Below are 13,935 nucleotides of genomic sequence, written 5' to 3' on the forward strand. Positions count from 1 at the left end.
CAGGCCTGGAGCTGTGTGTGTGTGTGTGTGTGTGTGTGTGTGTGTCTGTGTGTGTGTCTGTGTGTGTAATAGGGGTCTGGGGTTCACCCCCCCCATCCTTCCTGGTAGAATGTCGGGCCAGCAGGTAGCCTGGTTCTTGCTTGTCTTGGAATGAATAAAAGCCCTCTACTGTCAGTTGGGGTCCAGCTTTGTGGACCTCTGGATTTCCACCCTGACCCAGGCTTAGGTCAGGGCTAGAGCAGTGAGTACTGCCGCTAAGCTCTTAGTGCCACCAGGGACAGGGCGCAGGGTTGCTGACACTGGGCTGGAATAAGTGACATGAGCAGGGGACTCTCTGTGGTCACTCTGCTGTGGTTGTTGACTTGCATCAGATTTGTAGGTTTGGACTCTGCTGTTTAGGACCTTCCTTCAAGCGCTTGGGGCTGGGTCCTTGGAGTGTTCCCCTAGCCTAACAGTTGGAGGGCTTGAGGCATACACCCCCTTGTGGTACTGGGAGAGGTGGGGGCCAGAGTGAGTCTCTTCCTTGGCCATGGCAGGATGTCTGGGCCTCCCCTGTCCCTGGGCAGGTGGTGAGGAAGTGACTTGTGGCCAGCCCAGTTCTTTTATATATTTATTTATTTATTTATTTTAATATTTTATTTATTTACCAATGAGAGGGATAGGAAGAGAGAGAAAGAGCCAGACATCGCTCTGGTACATGTGCGGCGGTGGATCAAACTCAGGACCTCATGCTTGAGAGTCCAATGCTTTATCCACTGAGCCACCTCCTGGACCACTTATTTATATTTTCTAAAGATTTTATTTTTTAAAATATTTTATTCATTTATTCATGAGAAATGATAGGAGAGAGAGAAAGAACCAGACATCACTCTGGTACATGTGCTGTCAGAGATTGACTGAACTTGGGACCTCATGCTTGAGAGTCAAAAGCCTTATCCACTGCGCCACCTCCCTGACCACCTAAAGATTTTATTTATTCATGAAGAACATAGAGAGAGAGAGAGAAAGAGCCGACATCACTCCGGTACATGTGGCCGGAGATTGAACTCAGAACCTCATGCTTGAGCGTCCATTGCTTCATCTAAAGCGCTACTGAGAGCAGCAGCATCTCAGGAAGCCCAAAGGTCTGCCCAGGCTTGGGGGCGGAGCCAGGGAGGGGCGGGGCCATGGAAGCAAGGCTGGGCCCTAAGGGAAAGGGAAGGGGCGGGGTTTCAATGGGGGTGGGGGCTATGAGATCTAGCAAGGGGGCAGGGGGCGGAGCCGGGCGCAGATTTGGGGTGGAGCAGAGTCTGGGTGGCCAGGGGAAGCTCACCTCGCCTGTCCAGCTCTCCAGGAACATCTCCCCGCAGATGGGCAGCTGCGGGAAATACTTTGCTGGGTGCTCTGGGTGAGCGCGCACTGGACTCCTTGGGCAGGAGGTACTTCTGGAGGAGCAAAAGGTGGGGCACCCCTGTTGGGATGCAGCCCGACACTCCTGCAGCAATGCAGCTTCCTGGGCCAGAGGAGCAAGCAGCACTGAGTTGGACAGAACCCACCACTCTTATGAAAACTCTCCAGAGACTAAAAGGATGCCCCCCCACCCCAAGAGACATGGGTGGGAGGGGTTGGACCTGGGAGTGGATGAAAGCCAGGGCTTCACACCTGCACGCTGAGCCGCCTCCCCACCCCTTTGTTTTCTTTGTTAGGAGAGAGAGAAGAAAGCACTGATCCCCTCCCCCACCCAGCCACTCGCTGTCCCTAGCGCTCTGCTGTGGTCCCAGAGGCTGAACCCGGGTTTGAGACTGTAAGGAGAGAGCTTGTCACTGAGCACCCTCCCTCACAGACTGGGCTTCTGCCTCTTCTGTGTCATCAGAATCATTGAAAACTTGACTAAGAAGGGGCTGGGGGTGCTCACCCGGGAGAGCGCACACTCGACCCTGCACAAGGACCCGGGTCCACACCCCACCCTGGAGCTCCACACAGGCCACCAGGGGAGGCTTCCTGAAAGGCAGAGTGGTTCTGTCTCTAACTGAAACTGAAGCTGGAGGTGGGGTGTGGTGGGGGAGTGGGGGTCTACCGGGAGCAGCGGCACCAAGCCAGCACGAGGCGCCACTGTAAATAAGCCAGCAGATAGACAAGGGTCAGGAGACAGCTGGCCCACTAGAGCTCAGACTCTACTCCTGTGTGAAGCCCAGCACCTCAGGGGAGCACCATGAACACCTCCAGGGATGCCGGAGGGGCCCTGTGCTGTCTCTCCCACCCCCCCACCTCCCCTGAAGACAGACTAGAGGGCCGGCAGCTGGGCAGGTGGGAGGCCCTGGTTCATGCTCCAGTCACCATTGAGAAATAGACTCAAAACCTGTTCAGGTCTCTGTTGCACCTGGCTCTCTCTACACAGGCGCCCCGGCCAGGTGGGTACAGGGGCTCCCCCAGCACCGGGCTGGATCCTGCTCTTCTGCTGCTTAGTGGTTGAAATCAAGAGGGGCCACCTGTGTGCGGTGTGTCGCCGGAAGGCCTTCAACCCTCAACCCCTGTCCCAGGCCCCCCTCCAACACACAGAAACACAGCAAGCGCTCAGTGAGCCTGGCTGAATGAGCGATGGGGGTGTAAGTGCAGTGGGTCCCCTCTGCCTGCCTGTGAGTGAGTGAGGGGACATAGGCGGCAGGCAGAGACAATGCTGGAGCCGAGCCGGCAGGCCCTGCTCCTAGTCCTCTGGTGGCAGGTCAGATCTGGGTCTAACACCCAGTCTCCCAAGTCTCTCTCTCTCTCTCTCTCTCTCTCTCCCCCTCTCTCTCTCTTACACACACACACACACACACACACACAAACACACACACACACACACACCCCTACCTCTCTCACTCTCAGCCCAACCATCTGGCTGTGCTTTGGCGCCCTCTGGTGACCACTATGGGTAGCTTCCTCCAGCACCTGCGCCTCCTTAGTTTCCCAGCCCTGCAGTGAGGAGCCAGGCTGGGGCCCCTTAACTCATAGTAGGATCTGCTCCCAGAGATCGCGGTTCACCAGCCTGGGCTTGCTTGGTCCCTTGCTGCTCCCCCGCCGTCCCTGTTTGGGTAGCTCCATGTCACAGGCTGTCATCACGAGGGTGAGCTGCAGAGGGTAATCCCAGGGCTCCTGGCGGTGTGGGTCTGAGTTTCCGGGCACGTGGGAGGCGGCTGCTGGGGCGGGTGCTCTTGGAGACATCAGAGGAGGTGGCTTCAGGGGCACCAGCCATGCCCAGCCACCAGCACAATGTGTCCCCTCCCTGGCAAAGAGTGGGCAGGAAAAGTGCACATAGTATGAAGCTCAAGGACCTGCACAAGGACCCCAGTTCAAGCGCCCAGTTCCCCACCTACAGGAGGGTCACTTCACAAGTGGGGAGGCAGGTGTCTTCTCCTCCCCTATCAATCTCTCTGCATATATATATATCTCCAGGAGTAGTGGGTTTGTAGTGCTAGCACCGAGGACCAGAGATAACCCTGGAGGAGGAAAAAAAAAAAAGAGTGAGAGAGAATGGGTAGGAGACCTGAGGTCAGAGGGCGAGCAGGGGCAGTCTCCCAAACTGCTTACATTCTGCACATCTGCAGTGGTCCACATCTGGATAGGTTCCTCAGTGCAAGGAGAGGGGCCCTACAAGAGCCTCAGGAGTGGGCACAATGGGCAGAGCCCACACAAGGCCCCAGGATCAATCCTGCACTGCATGGGCTGGAGGATGCTCTGCCCTGGACTCTGCCTTTTTTTTTTTTGCCTCCAGGGTTATTTCTGGGGCTCGGTGCCTGCACTATGAATCCAGTGCTCCCGGAGGCCATTTTTCCCATTTTATTGCCTCTGTTGTAGTTGTTATAGCTGTTGTTGTTGGACAGGACAGAGACAATGAAAGAGGAGTGGAAGACAGAGAGGGGGAGAGAAAGATAGACACCTGTGTTGGGAACATGTGTGAGCCTGATAGAGCTTAGGGAGAACCACCCCCATCTTTGGATGGAGGTCTGAGAAGATAACCTCTTGGTAAGTCTCTCTCAACCGAGGTGAGCATAAGGGGGGAAACTCAGACTTGGTTCTTTCCTTCTCGACTCTCAGGCCCACAGATACCCCAGTACTTCCCTCCATTAACTGCAGGCCACATGGCCACAGATTCACTTATTCAAAGTCACCTTCTGATCACAGAAGAACACACCTCAGACCCCAGACAAGAGAAATTCCAAACTATATGGCTCTTTGATATCCATCTTCTCTCTCACCCTACTGGTTTAACCCCTATGCTTCTCTCAAATACCTTTGGTGGGTAAGTAAGTTGCTTGTGTCATGGAAAATAACTGTTTTGTATCTCATCAATTCCTGTCATACCAGCCCCCTACCTTGGGGGCATGCTGACTGTTAAGAAACCTGTAATTTCTGTCATATTTCAACAATTATTACCTCCATTGCTTTGCTATTTAACTCATGTCAATTTTGCTAATAAACGGACTCTAGGATTCTGGGACTCTAAGGACTCAGATTCTAGATTCATGCTAAGAGTCCCCTGGTGTCTTTTACTTCGTGTCACCCCTGTCGTGAGCGAGAAAGAACCAGCCCGTTACCTTTCCCCTGGAGGCCACCCTGCCGGAGAAGGAGAGAGATACCCCGAAACACCTGCAGTCCTGCTTCACCGCTTCTGAAGTGAACCCCCTGCAGGTGGTGAGCCAGAGCCTCATACAGGGATCCTGGCACTGATCCTAATGCTTTGCACGTGAAGCGACCCCCCTGCAGGTGGGGAGCCAGGGGCTCGAACTGGGATCCTTAAGCCAGTCCGTGAGCTTTGTGCCATGTGTGCTTAACCCACTGTGCTACCACCTGCCCCCCCAGGCTCCGCTTTTGGGGGGACAGTCGTCTCTAATCGGAGGGAAGCCCCACCTAGCAGTAATCTTCACATGGCGGTTGCCACACACAGTATGAAGCCAGCAGCTGCTTTGCTAGCTTCTGACGGGAGACTGTGGGCTCCGACAGGGCAGGGGCACATCTGGCTACACCTCGGTCCCCCCAGCGAGTCAAGGTTCATCTGAGTGACAGTAGGTTGTGGTGGATGGGTACAAGGATCCATGGGTAGCTGAATGAATGGGTGATGGGTGAATGAATGGAGGAATGGATAAGTGGAGGGGTGGATGGATACGGGGATAAATAGATGGATGGATGGGCAGGTATGCACACATGTGGATAAGTGAGTGGAAATCCAGGTAGGTAGATGGAAAGATGCTGGATGGATGATGGATGGATGGCCAGAGATCCCCTGATGGATGGCCAGAGATCCCTTTGGCCATCCTACACCCTGGCCCACCATTTCTGTGTGCTGTCCTCCTACCCTAAGCTGCAAGGCAACAAACCTAGGAACACTTCCCCCAGTTTCAGAAGTGACCCCTCCCCTAGGCAGCCCAGCTGTGACTGCCACCCTCACAGCATACCTGACAAAGGCAAGTGCCCCCTGCCCGTTGCCTCGATGTTCCCAGACATACACAGCCCTGGAGCCGGGGCCCGGCCCGCCTACCCTCTGCACCCCCACACCTGAGGACACCTGCCCAGCTGTGGACAGCTCTCCCACCACCCGGCTGTTTTCTCATCAGGAAGAAAGTTGACCTACAAAGGTGTTGTGGGACTCAGAGGGAAACGAAAGTGCTAGAAATCAAAATACACAGAAGACATATGCTCAGCCCGTCTGCACTGGTCACGTGCTTCAGCCACCCACGGCAACACCTGCTGGGGACCTTAGGGCTGGGGGTGTGTGGGTCCACATGCTGGGTGCCTGCCCACAGCCATGCAGTTCCCAGAGCAGCCGCTCAGCTGAGGCCCAGGGCGACTATCCAAGTCAAGATCCCTGTGTTGGTGGCCCCAGGCTTTAGTTGGGGTTGTGGGCTTTTATTTTTTTCTCCTCTCATCACCAACTAACTGCAAAGCTGAGACAATTGGTGTGAGCATGGCCGCTCTGACCGTCGTCCCTGCTGACTCTCCGGAGCTGCTCTGGGCAACTCCACTGAGCAAATGCTTCTGCACGGGTACAGAGCCCCATGTCCTGTCTCCAGGGACAGGAGCCAACACTGCGCTCAGCCCAAGGGGGCTTCCTCCTGTCACCTAATCTGCCCAGCCCAGGGGCATCTCTCCTCCCGGGCCCTCCTCTCCCCCCCACACCGCAGAGATGCACCTGCCCCCCACCCCAAACCTCAAGGCACAGCCGGACATGCTCTTCCCCACTGTGCGTTGTCTAATCCACAAAAAAATAACATTCGGAACACAAGCGGGTGTCGTGAGCTGCTTTTACTGTAGCGTGTAGAAACTACCCCATCCGGGACCCCAAAATCTGTTCATCCTGCGTCTTCAAACTTCCCCAACCCCAAAGCACTAGGAAGCAGATGCCAGGCAGGGCTAGGGGAAGGGGGGCAGCCCTAGCAAAGCAGCCAGCTCCAGGAGGCAGTGCTGGGGCGCCCTCTGGTGGCCACAAGGCAGCTCTGCATTCCCCTGGAAGACTGAACTTGATCTCCTGAAGTCCCTGCCCCCTGCCCCCAGCCCGGGGCCTGCCCCTGGCCCCCCAGGCCCCACCCTGGATTTGCAGCTCCTTCCCTCCCCAAAACTTTCTGGCCTGTATCCCACCCTCCAGGTCCCTCCCGGGCTGTGGTCCCTTCAATCTCCTCATCACGGGGGCCACGGCGGACACAGAAAGCAGCCCCACAGAGGGTGGGGGGCCCATCTTCCAGCCCGCAGGGTCAGACAGGGCACTTGGGTGAGTGGGGTGGACCGAGGGCTTCCTCCCTGGGTGGGAAGCGTGTGTCCTGGGAACCTTGGTGGCCGATGGTCACTGTGGACGAGAAGCTGGGGGTCTGGACGTCTGTGGGTCAGGCCAGGCCCAGTCTGTGGGCCGGGTCCAGTGCCCCCATCTGGGCCACTCAGGCACCTGGGGATCTCAGAAGAATGGGGGGTGCATCTGGCGTTCCTGGAGCGCGTCTATCTGAGGAGCTTGCAGCCGCCATCGTGTTTGATCCTGAGAAGTAAGTGAGGGAGAGGAGATTGTGTGGCTGAAAGCAGGGTCAAGGGCACAGAGGGCATCAGCCTGGGCAAGCGGGGTCTGGGAGACATCTCCCCCCCACACATCTCGGCCTGTACCCCTGGGCGGTGCCCTTCACTGTCCAGAAGCCCAACAATAGCCGGACAGAGGGTCTCCGGGCAGCCCTGCACACGGCTCCAGCCAGCTGGGCACTGCTCACCCATATGCCAGCCCCACATGGGGCCCAGGGCATTCTGGGAGGCCAGGAGGGGTTTGGGCCGGCATGCAGCCTCACCAGTTGGCCTTTACCGCCTTGATGTCGCTCACAAGGTTCTGGGCCAGGCAGATGCCGAAGATCTACAGGAGGGAGAAGGGATGAGTGGAGCGGGGCTGGTCCAGGAGGCGAGGGGCGGTGGGGCAGGCGGCCATACCTGCAGGAGGGCGATGCCCACGAAGACACCGGCCACCACCACCAGGTTGTCCTGCAGCCACTTTTCAAACTGGCCCACACAGCCCTTGGTGTGGATGGAGCCCTGCTGCTCCAGCTCCTGGGGATAGATGGGGGAGGCGGTCAGTCCAACTGGCCTCTGTCAGCCCCATCCCAGAACCCTGGGGGGGGTGAGGGGAGGAGAGGAGAGTCTACACCACAGCCCTGCTCCACCAGCACCATCCCTGTGGTGTTGGGGTTCAAACCCAGGGCCCCAAGATAGCACAGCGTGTGCTCTAGCCAAGAGGAACTATCTCCTGGCACGGTGTAGCTCTCTCCTCTCAGCTCAGACAGGCACACGGCTGTTTGCATCTGTTTGTCTTTCTTCCTTCATCAGAAGCCTCCTGAGAGCAGGGGCTGTCTGTCTGTCTGAGGAACAAACTGCCTGCCCACCCACTCTCCTGCCTCATCTGCCCTACTTCTCACCAATTTGAGGCGGACATCGTAGCCACACTGGGTGTTGAGGACATCCTCCTGAGAAGAAACAGGCCAGTGAGTGGTAGGGTGAGGGGACACCCCTGGTGCCCCTGGCTGGGCCTGCCCCCCCCCCCACTGCCTCACCTTCCGGTTCCTGACGCAGCAGGAGAAGGGCACCCCGCAGCGCTCCCGGCTGGGGTTCAAGTCAGTGCAGTTGAAGTAGATATTGAGGTTCCAGTCATTGGGTCCTCGGGCTCCACAGCAAGACCACTGTGGGGTGTGCGGGAAGGAGCACCTCGGATGAACCCCCACCCCTGGGTGCCTGGCGTTCCCTTGTGTTAACACATACCTGACTCTCTCTGCCTCTGTCCTGTGCTAAGTACCCCTAAAAGCAACAGCCCCACCCCAGCCCTGCATTTTCTCTGAATTCCAGAGCGGACTCGGGTACAGAGGGCTGGAGGCATGTGGCAAGTGTGGCGTGTGGCCCGATGTGACACAGTGAGTGTGGGCGGGTAGGGCCGTGCGAACAGGAAGTGGCTAGGAGTTCCACGTCTCATCTGTTTCTGCAGGGGGTGAGGCCTGAAAAGGCCGTGAGTGGAGCTTCTATGGGGCAGCCCGAGCGCTAATGAAAGCCAGAGAGGAGGGGGACACAGAGAGAGGGTGGTGGGTGGGGTCCAATAGGGTCAGACCCTCTGGGCCAAGGGTTAGCAGAAAGGGTCGTCACGACTGGCCTGCTAATCGTCCTGCCCCTGTGCCCTAAGCCCTATGCTAGCTGCCAGGAACCCAAGGGTAGGGACCCGGCGGGGAAGTTAGAACAGGTGAGCAGGCAGGGGCCAGAGAGAGAGAGAGCATCTGTTCTAAGGGAGATACAGTGAGAGGTAGCAGCGCTACCTGCTCTGACTTCTGGTATTGCTGGGGATAGAACCTGGGACCTTGATGTTTCAGGCATGAGAGTCTGGCTTCCTCCCCAACTGGGGGCCTCTGGGCTGCTTCTTCCTCCTTCCCCTCCAGCCTCAGGTCTGCGGGAACTCACGTATTCCTGAGCAAAGTCAATGAGGTTCTGGAGGTCGATGTCGTCGCGGTAGGCCTTGACGTTGTTGTTGATGAAGAGATTGAGCTGGTCCCGGATCCAGTCCTTGAACACGAAGGCCAGGATCCCCGTGGCTAGCTCCAGGAAAAAGATGAGGCCGAGGGACACAGAGAACTGAGGAGGGACACAGCCGGCATTGGGGGTCAAAGAAGGTCTGGGGGTGTCTCTACCCCAACCCAAACCATCCCAACCAAGACTTCCACCTGGCCTGAGACAGCCTGGGGAACCCCCACTTAGTATTCTTTTTTCTGCCTCTTTGGTTGTCACTGGGACTCAGTGCCTGCACTATGAATCCACTACTCCTGGAGGCTATTTTTCCTTTTGTTGTCCTTGTTTATCATTGTTGTTGGATAGGACAGAGAGAAATTGAGAGAGGAGGGGAAGGGGGGGGAGAAAGATAGATACCTGCGGACCTGCTTCACTGCTTGTGAAACGACCCTCACTGCTGGTGGGGCGCCGGGGGCTTGAACTGGGATCCTTACGCCAGTCCTTGCACTAAGGGCCATGTACACTTAACACGTTGCGCCCTCACCCAGCCCCTCCCTAGCTTTTCTTTAAATGTGATTCAAACCACTGCTCAGTGCTGAGGATCAGACCTGGGGCATTGAGGCCTCAGGCATGAAAGTCTGGTGTGTAAACCACTGTAATACCTCCCTACCTGCCATGGGACGTACCCACTTGCTCTAAACTATCATCTGTTCCCCATCCTGGGTCATTCCCAGATAGTAAGACTGGGCATGCATGGGAGGCAACCAATCAGAACCTTAGCCCCGCCCCTCCTGGCCATTGGACACAGGGGTTGGCCGGGCGACAGCCAATCAGAGCCAAGGGCATGAAATTAAAGGGCTGGAAGGAACAGGTGGGAGGAGAGAAGGCAGGCCCATCCCCTGGAGCCGGGAAGCCAAACAGATGAAAGGGAAGCAGAAGCAAAAGAGCCAGGCCAGTGTCCATCGCAAATACTCCGGGCAGTTCTCGGACTGCCGGTAGATAATACTCATTTCTGTTAGGCCGCTGGGGTTCAGCCACTCAGCAGAAAGGAGCAGTAAATAGATAATAGAAGGGGGAAAGTATTGCTACACCCGCATACGTATTAAACATGTGGGCTGGTGGATCTGAGGGAGAGGAAGCGAGCGCCTCGAAGGCATGAAGCCCCAAGTTTGAGTCCAGATACCCGTCTAAAAGTAAGCAAACAAGAAAGTAAAACAAATAGAATATCTTAAATGGCAGGAATGTGCCTTGTTTTGCTGGTCGTCTCTGTCTCATTAAAGAGGAGAATCGAGGCGAAGAGATAACACAGCAGCAGAGCACCAGCCCTGTCAACCCTGTCACCCCCAGGGTCTATCCCTGGCACCACCCTCTGCCAGAGCCTAGCAGTGCTCTGGTCCCTCCCCCTTGCTTCTCTTCTGTCTCTCTCATAACAAATGAATAAATCCTAAAAGGAAAAAAAAAATCTACCGAGTACTGAACACAGACTACCTTCGAGGAGTGCAGGGGAGAAAAGGGCCCCCCCCCCCGGGCTTGGAGGGGGCACTCACAAATTTAAGCAGGAAGGTGTTCTCTCGGAGAGCACCGATACAGCCGGCAAAGCCCAGCACCGACATGACACCCCCAACCACGACGAACAGCCACACAGGGTCAAGGCCTCCCAGGTCCGTCAGCGCCGAGATGTTGGAAAGAACACCCTGGGGGTGGAGGGGAGGAGGGCAGCAAGTTCAGGTGAGGGGCTGACTCTCCCAAATTGTGGGCCCCAGTCAGCCCCAGCCCGCCTCCCCCAACTTACCTTCTCACCCCACGCCCAGAGACCAATAGCCAGGAACAGGGCCCCGAGCACCTACAAGAGCCAGGCAAAGAGCCCCAGAGTGGGCCACAGGGTCTCTGCTCAGCCTCTCAGCCATGGAGGCCCCAATTCCCCGAACCTGGGCTCTTCAGGAAGCCGGGGGAGGAGGGAAGTTGGGGGAAGGGCTGTCCATGGGACCTGGGGCCTCCCAACTTCCAGCGGCTCCATCTCAATGCTCTTTTCCATGGGCACAGCATGGAAGAACTGAACCCCTGCCCGACTCCGAGATGGCCATCAGAGGCCCCTTCCAGGAACCCCGAACTGGAGCAGGGAAGGACCTTCAAAGCAGAAGAGTCTCAGCTCTTAAGGGCCCTTGGCCCGGGCCCACTACTAGAAAACATCCGGCACCGGCTCTGCCACGACTTGGCAACGCCACTGGCCACCCTGCCTCAACTCTGAGCAGCTGCCTGGCGCTAGGAAGATCGCTGGATGCTTGGTTCACAGGGAGAGCGCCCCCTGCTGGCCGAGTCCCGCCGCGACCCCATCTCTTGGGCCTCTCCCAGACACCTACTTTGTCTACAGGCACCAGCCCCCAGCACTCGGCCAAGGTCAGCTCCACCCCTGACCACCCACCCAGCTCCGGGCTTCCCCAGGGCCCTAAGCTCCTCCCACTGTTGTATTCTTGCTCTAGAAGTTTCCTTTCCTCCTCCCCCGCACTGGGGGCTGGGATTGAAACCACTCCCCCCCCACTTGCCTGGTTCAAGCCATGACCTTTTAGATGGCTAGGGACCCCCCTCCCCACTTTCTCCTTCCTCCACTGCGAACTTAGTGCCCCCCTTCCTGTCCGGTAGTCACCGCTTGGATTAAGGATCCCTCCTTTCCCCAAACCCTCCCAGGTTCTGCTTGATGCTGAAAACCACCCATCAGGTGAAACCACCAGCCCTCAGGGAGCTTGCACCCCAGCCTAGGGGAGCCACAGTGAGCAGAAAGGGGGATTCCAGACCCCAAAATACTTTTTAAAAAATCCAGGGGCCTGACCCAGGTAGAGAGCACCCTGGAGTAGTCAGGACACCACAGAGGGATTATGACCTTGGAGCATCTCCTGGTGGATGGTTTAGTAAATGGCAAAATAAATAAATAAACTAAACCCAAATCTCCCTTATGCCACCTTAGCCCAAACCTGAGTCTCTCCCTCTGCCCCCAGCCCCACCCCAAGTGACACCAGTCCTGTCAATGCAGCCTTAAAACTTTCCCTGGGCCTTTCCTTCTCCCCCACCCCCCAACAGCTTGGTCCCAGTCTCCCTACCTGATGCCCCCACCTTCAAGCCCTGCCCCTCATCCCTCCTTCCTGGTGTCTCCAGACAAAAGCCCACCAGCCTACCAGCCCCAGGCCCATGGTGAAGTCCCCACTAAGCTCAGCATAAACCTCCAACTTTAACCACCAGTGCCTGCCCGTCCCCAACCTGGATTTCAGGGTTCCCTCTACTCAGTCTTCTCTCTCTGTTTTCTCCTTCTACAGCTGGCTGTGTGACCCTAGACTGATGGGGCTTGCTCTCTCTGGGCCAGTTCTGACAAGCTAGCTTCAAGAATGATTAAGCCAGGGGCAGACTGCCCCCACCTCCCTCAGGCAATGAAGCTCAGGTGCAGAGAGAAGTGACCCGCCCACCAGTTGACGGCTGGGCTGCCACAGACTGGCCTCCCACTCCCCGATCCCCACCGGTGACTGCTGGGGTGAGGGCAGGGCCACTCACCCATCCTGCCTGAATTGAGAACCTGATTCCCCAAATGGGACTGGTCCTTGGAGCTCACTGCAGAGGCTGCAGCCCAGGAGAGGGCTTGGGGGAGGGAGAAGAGAAAGATGACTTGGCAGGACTCAGAGGCCCGGGTGCCACCCCAGGAGGCACAGGGGTGGGGAGGCACCCGGTCCACTTGGGTTCTGACAGCTGTGGAATGTAGAATTCCGTCTCCCAAGGCCAGGCCCAGGAGGTCCCCTCCCACGGTCCTCATCCCTGGGCTGAGACTCCAAGCGCTCCAGGGAGCTAAGCTATGCCAGTGGGGGGGGGGGCTCTGACCCATCCCTCTTTGCCGGAGCTTAAGGGAGATGCCAGGCCGGGAGCTGGTGGGGGGGGAGGGCAGGAGTGGAGATCAATCCTCCCCCAGGCGGAAACTGCCCTCCCCTTGGGTGGACTGGGGGAGGGGACACCTGCACCAAGCATGCCCCCAGGCCTTTAAGGAAAAGGAGCCACCTTCCCTTCCCCGCACACCCCGCCATGGCTGGGTCCGCCCCCTGCAATCCCGGCCTCCCCCTCGCTCCTCCGCCAGGTCCGGGGGTGGGCGACGCGCGGGCCGAGCCCCAGCGCCGGCGGCGGGGAGGGGTCTCCGTGGTGGTGGGGGGGCTGCACCCCCTGTCGCCTCCCCCGGCGCGGGGCCCGAGACCCGGCGCGCGCTCACCCAGAAGATGATGTTGAAGCCAAACAGGAAGTATTTCCCGCAGCAGCCGACCTCGGGTTCCTGGAAGTGCTGGTGCTTGCCGGGCATGGTGAGCGGCGGCCCGCCGGCCCCGCAACCGGAGTCGGGGACCCGGGCGCAGCCCTGTGCGGGCGCCCTGGGCTACAGCCGCCCCGGGCCTAGCCCGGCGGCTGCGGCTTCATGGCCGCGGCCACACAGAGCGCCGGTCGGGCCCCGCCCGCCCCGCAGGGACCGCCCCCGGCGCCCGGACCGCCACGCTCCGCGCGCGACCGCCCGCCAGCTCCCCAGCCGGAGCTGCTGCACGCCCGGCCCCGCCCCCGCCCGCGGCTTCGTCCCCGCCTAGGCCCCGCCCCTGCCCGCTAATCCCCCTCCTAGCCGGCTCTCCAGACTCCGCCTCCAGATAAGCCCCGCCCCCAGGCGGCTCACCACTCTCAACTTCCATGGGCGTTTGTACGCCATGGCCACGCCCCCTGCGAGGCCACGCCCACATCAAGTACCGGCTCCGTTTCTCCCAGTCTGTATTCCATGGGCCCCCCTCTGGCCCCGCCCCCGAGCCTTGCTGCAGGGAGCTGCCCAGCGTCCTTCAGGCCCACTGGCCGCTGGCGCTGCAAAGCCCCGGCATCAAGGACACCGGGTTCCTCCACGATGCTGAGGTCAGTGACCTCAATTCCCGATTTTGCTGTTGAGGCCCAGTCCCGGAGGCGGCTGGT

General features: G+C 58.4%; 1 protein-coding gene across 2 annotated transcripts; it reads right to left on the reverse strand.

The window, feature by feature from the left end:
* Positions 1–6,246: 6,246 nt before the first annotated feature.
* On the reverse strand, positions 6,247–13,528 carry TSPAN17 (tetraspanin 17). 2 transcript variants are annotated; one of them, XM_007524352.3, is made up of 9 exons: positions 13,208–13,528; positions 10,760–10,810; positions 10,515–10,661; positions 8,923–9,093; positions 8,034–8,159; positions 7,899–7,946; positions 7,417–7,533; positions 7,281–7,342; positions 6,247–6,982 (listed from the first exon to the last, which is right to left on the reverse strand). In XM_007524352.3, exons 1-9 carry the CDS (start codon positions 13,292–13,294, stop codon positions 6,946–6,948), a joined length of 846 nt encoding a protein of 281 aa, XP_007524414.2. In that variant the 5' UTR covers positions 13,295–13,528; the 3' UTR covers positions 6,247–6,945. The 2 variants fall into 2 exon arrangements, with proteins under 2 accessions (XP_007524414.2, XP_016044168.1); XM_016188682.2 differs by lacking the exon at positions 10,760–10,810.
* Positions 13,529–13,935: the final 407 nt, after the last annotated feature.

Source organism: Erinaceus europaeus, chromosome 9, assembly GCF_950295315.1.
Source record: "Erinaceus europaeus chromosome 9, mEriEur2.1, whole genome shotgun sequence".
Classification (NCBI taxonomy): Eukaryota; Metazoa; Chordata; class Mammalia; order Eulipotyphla; family Erinaceidae; genus Erinaceus; species Erinaceus europaeus.

What these genes read in the sequence shown, in the direction of transcription:
- TSPAN17 (XM_007524352.3), bottom strand. Translation starts at nt 13,294, where the DNA reads ATGCCCGGCAAGCACCAGCACTTCCAGGAACCCGAGGTCGGCTGCTGC. An exon ending in GCTTCAACATCATCTTCTGG is followed by an intron (nt 10,811 to 13,207) that starts GTGAGCGCGCGC and finishes TGGCTCTTGTAG; the next exon opens with GTGCTCGGGGCCCTGTTCCT. An exon ending in TTGACTTTGCTCAGGAATAC is followed by an intron (nt 8,160 to 8,922) that starts GTGAGTTCCCGC and finishes CACACCCCACAG; the next exon opens with TGGTCTTGCTGTGGAGCCCG.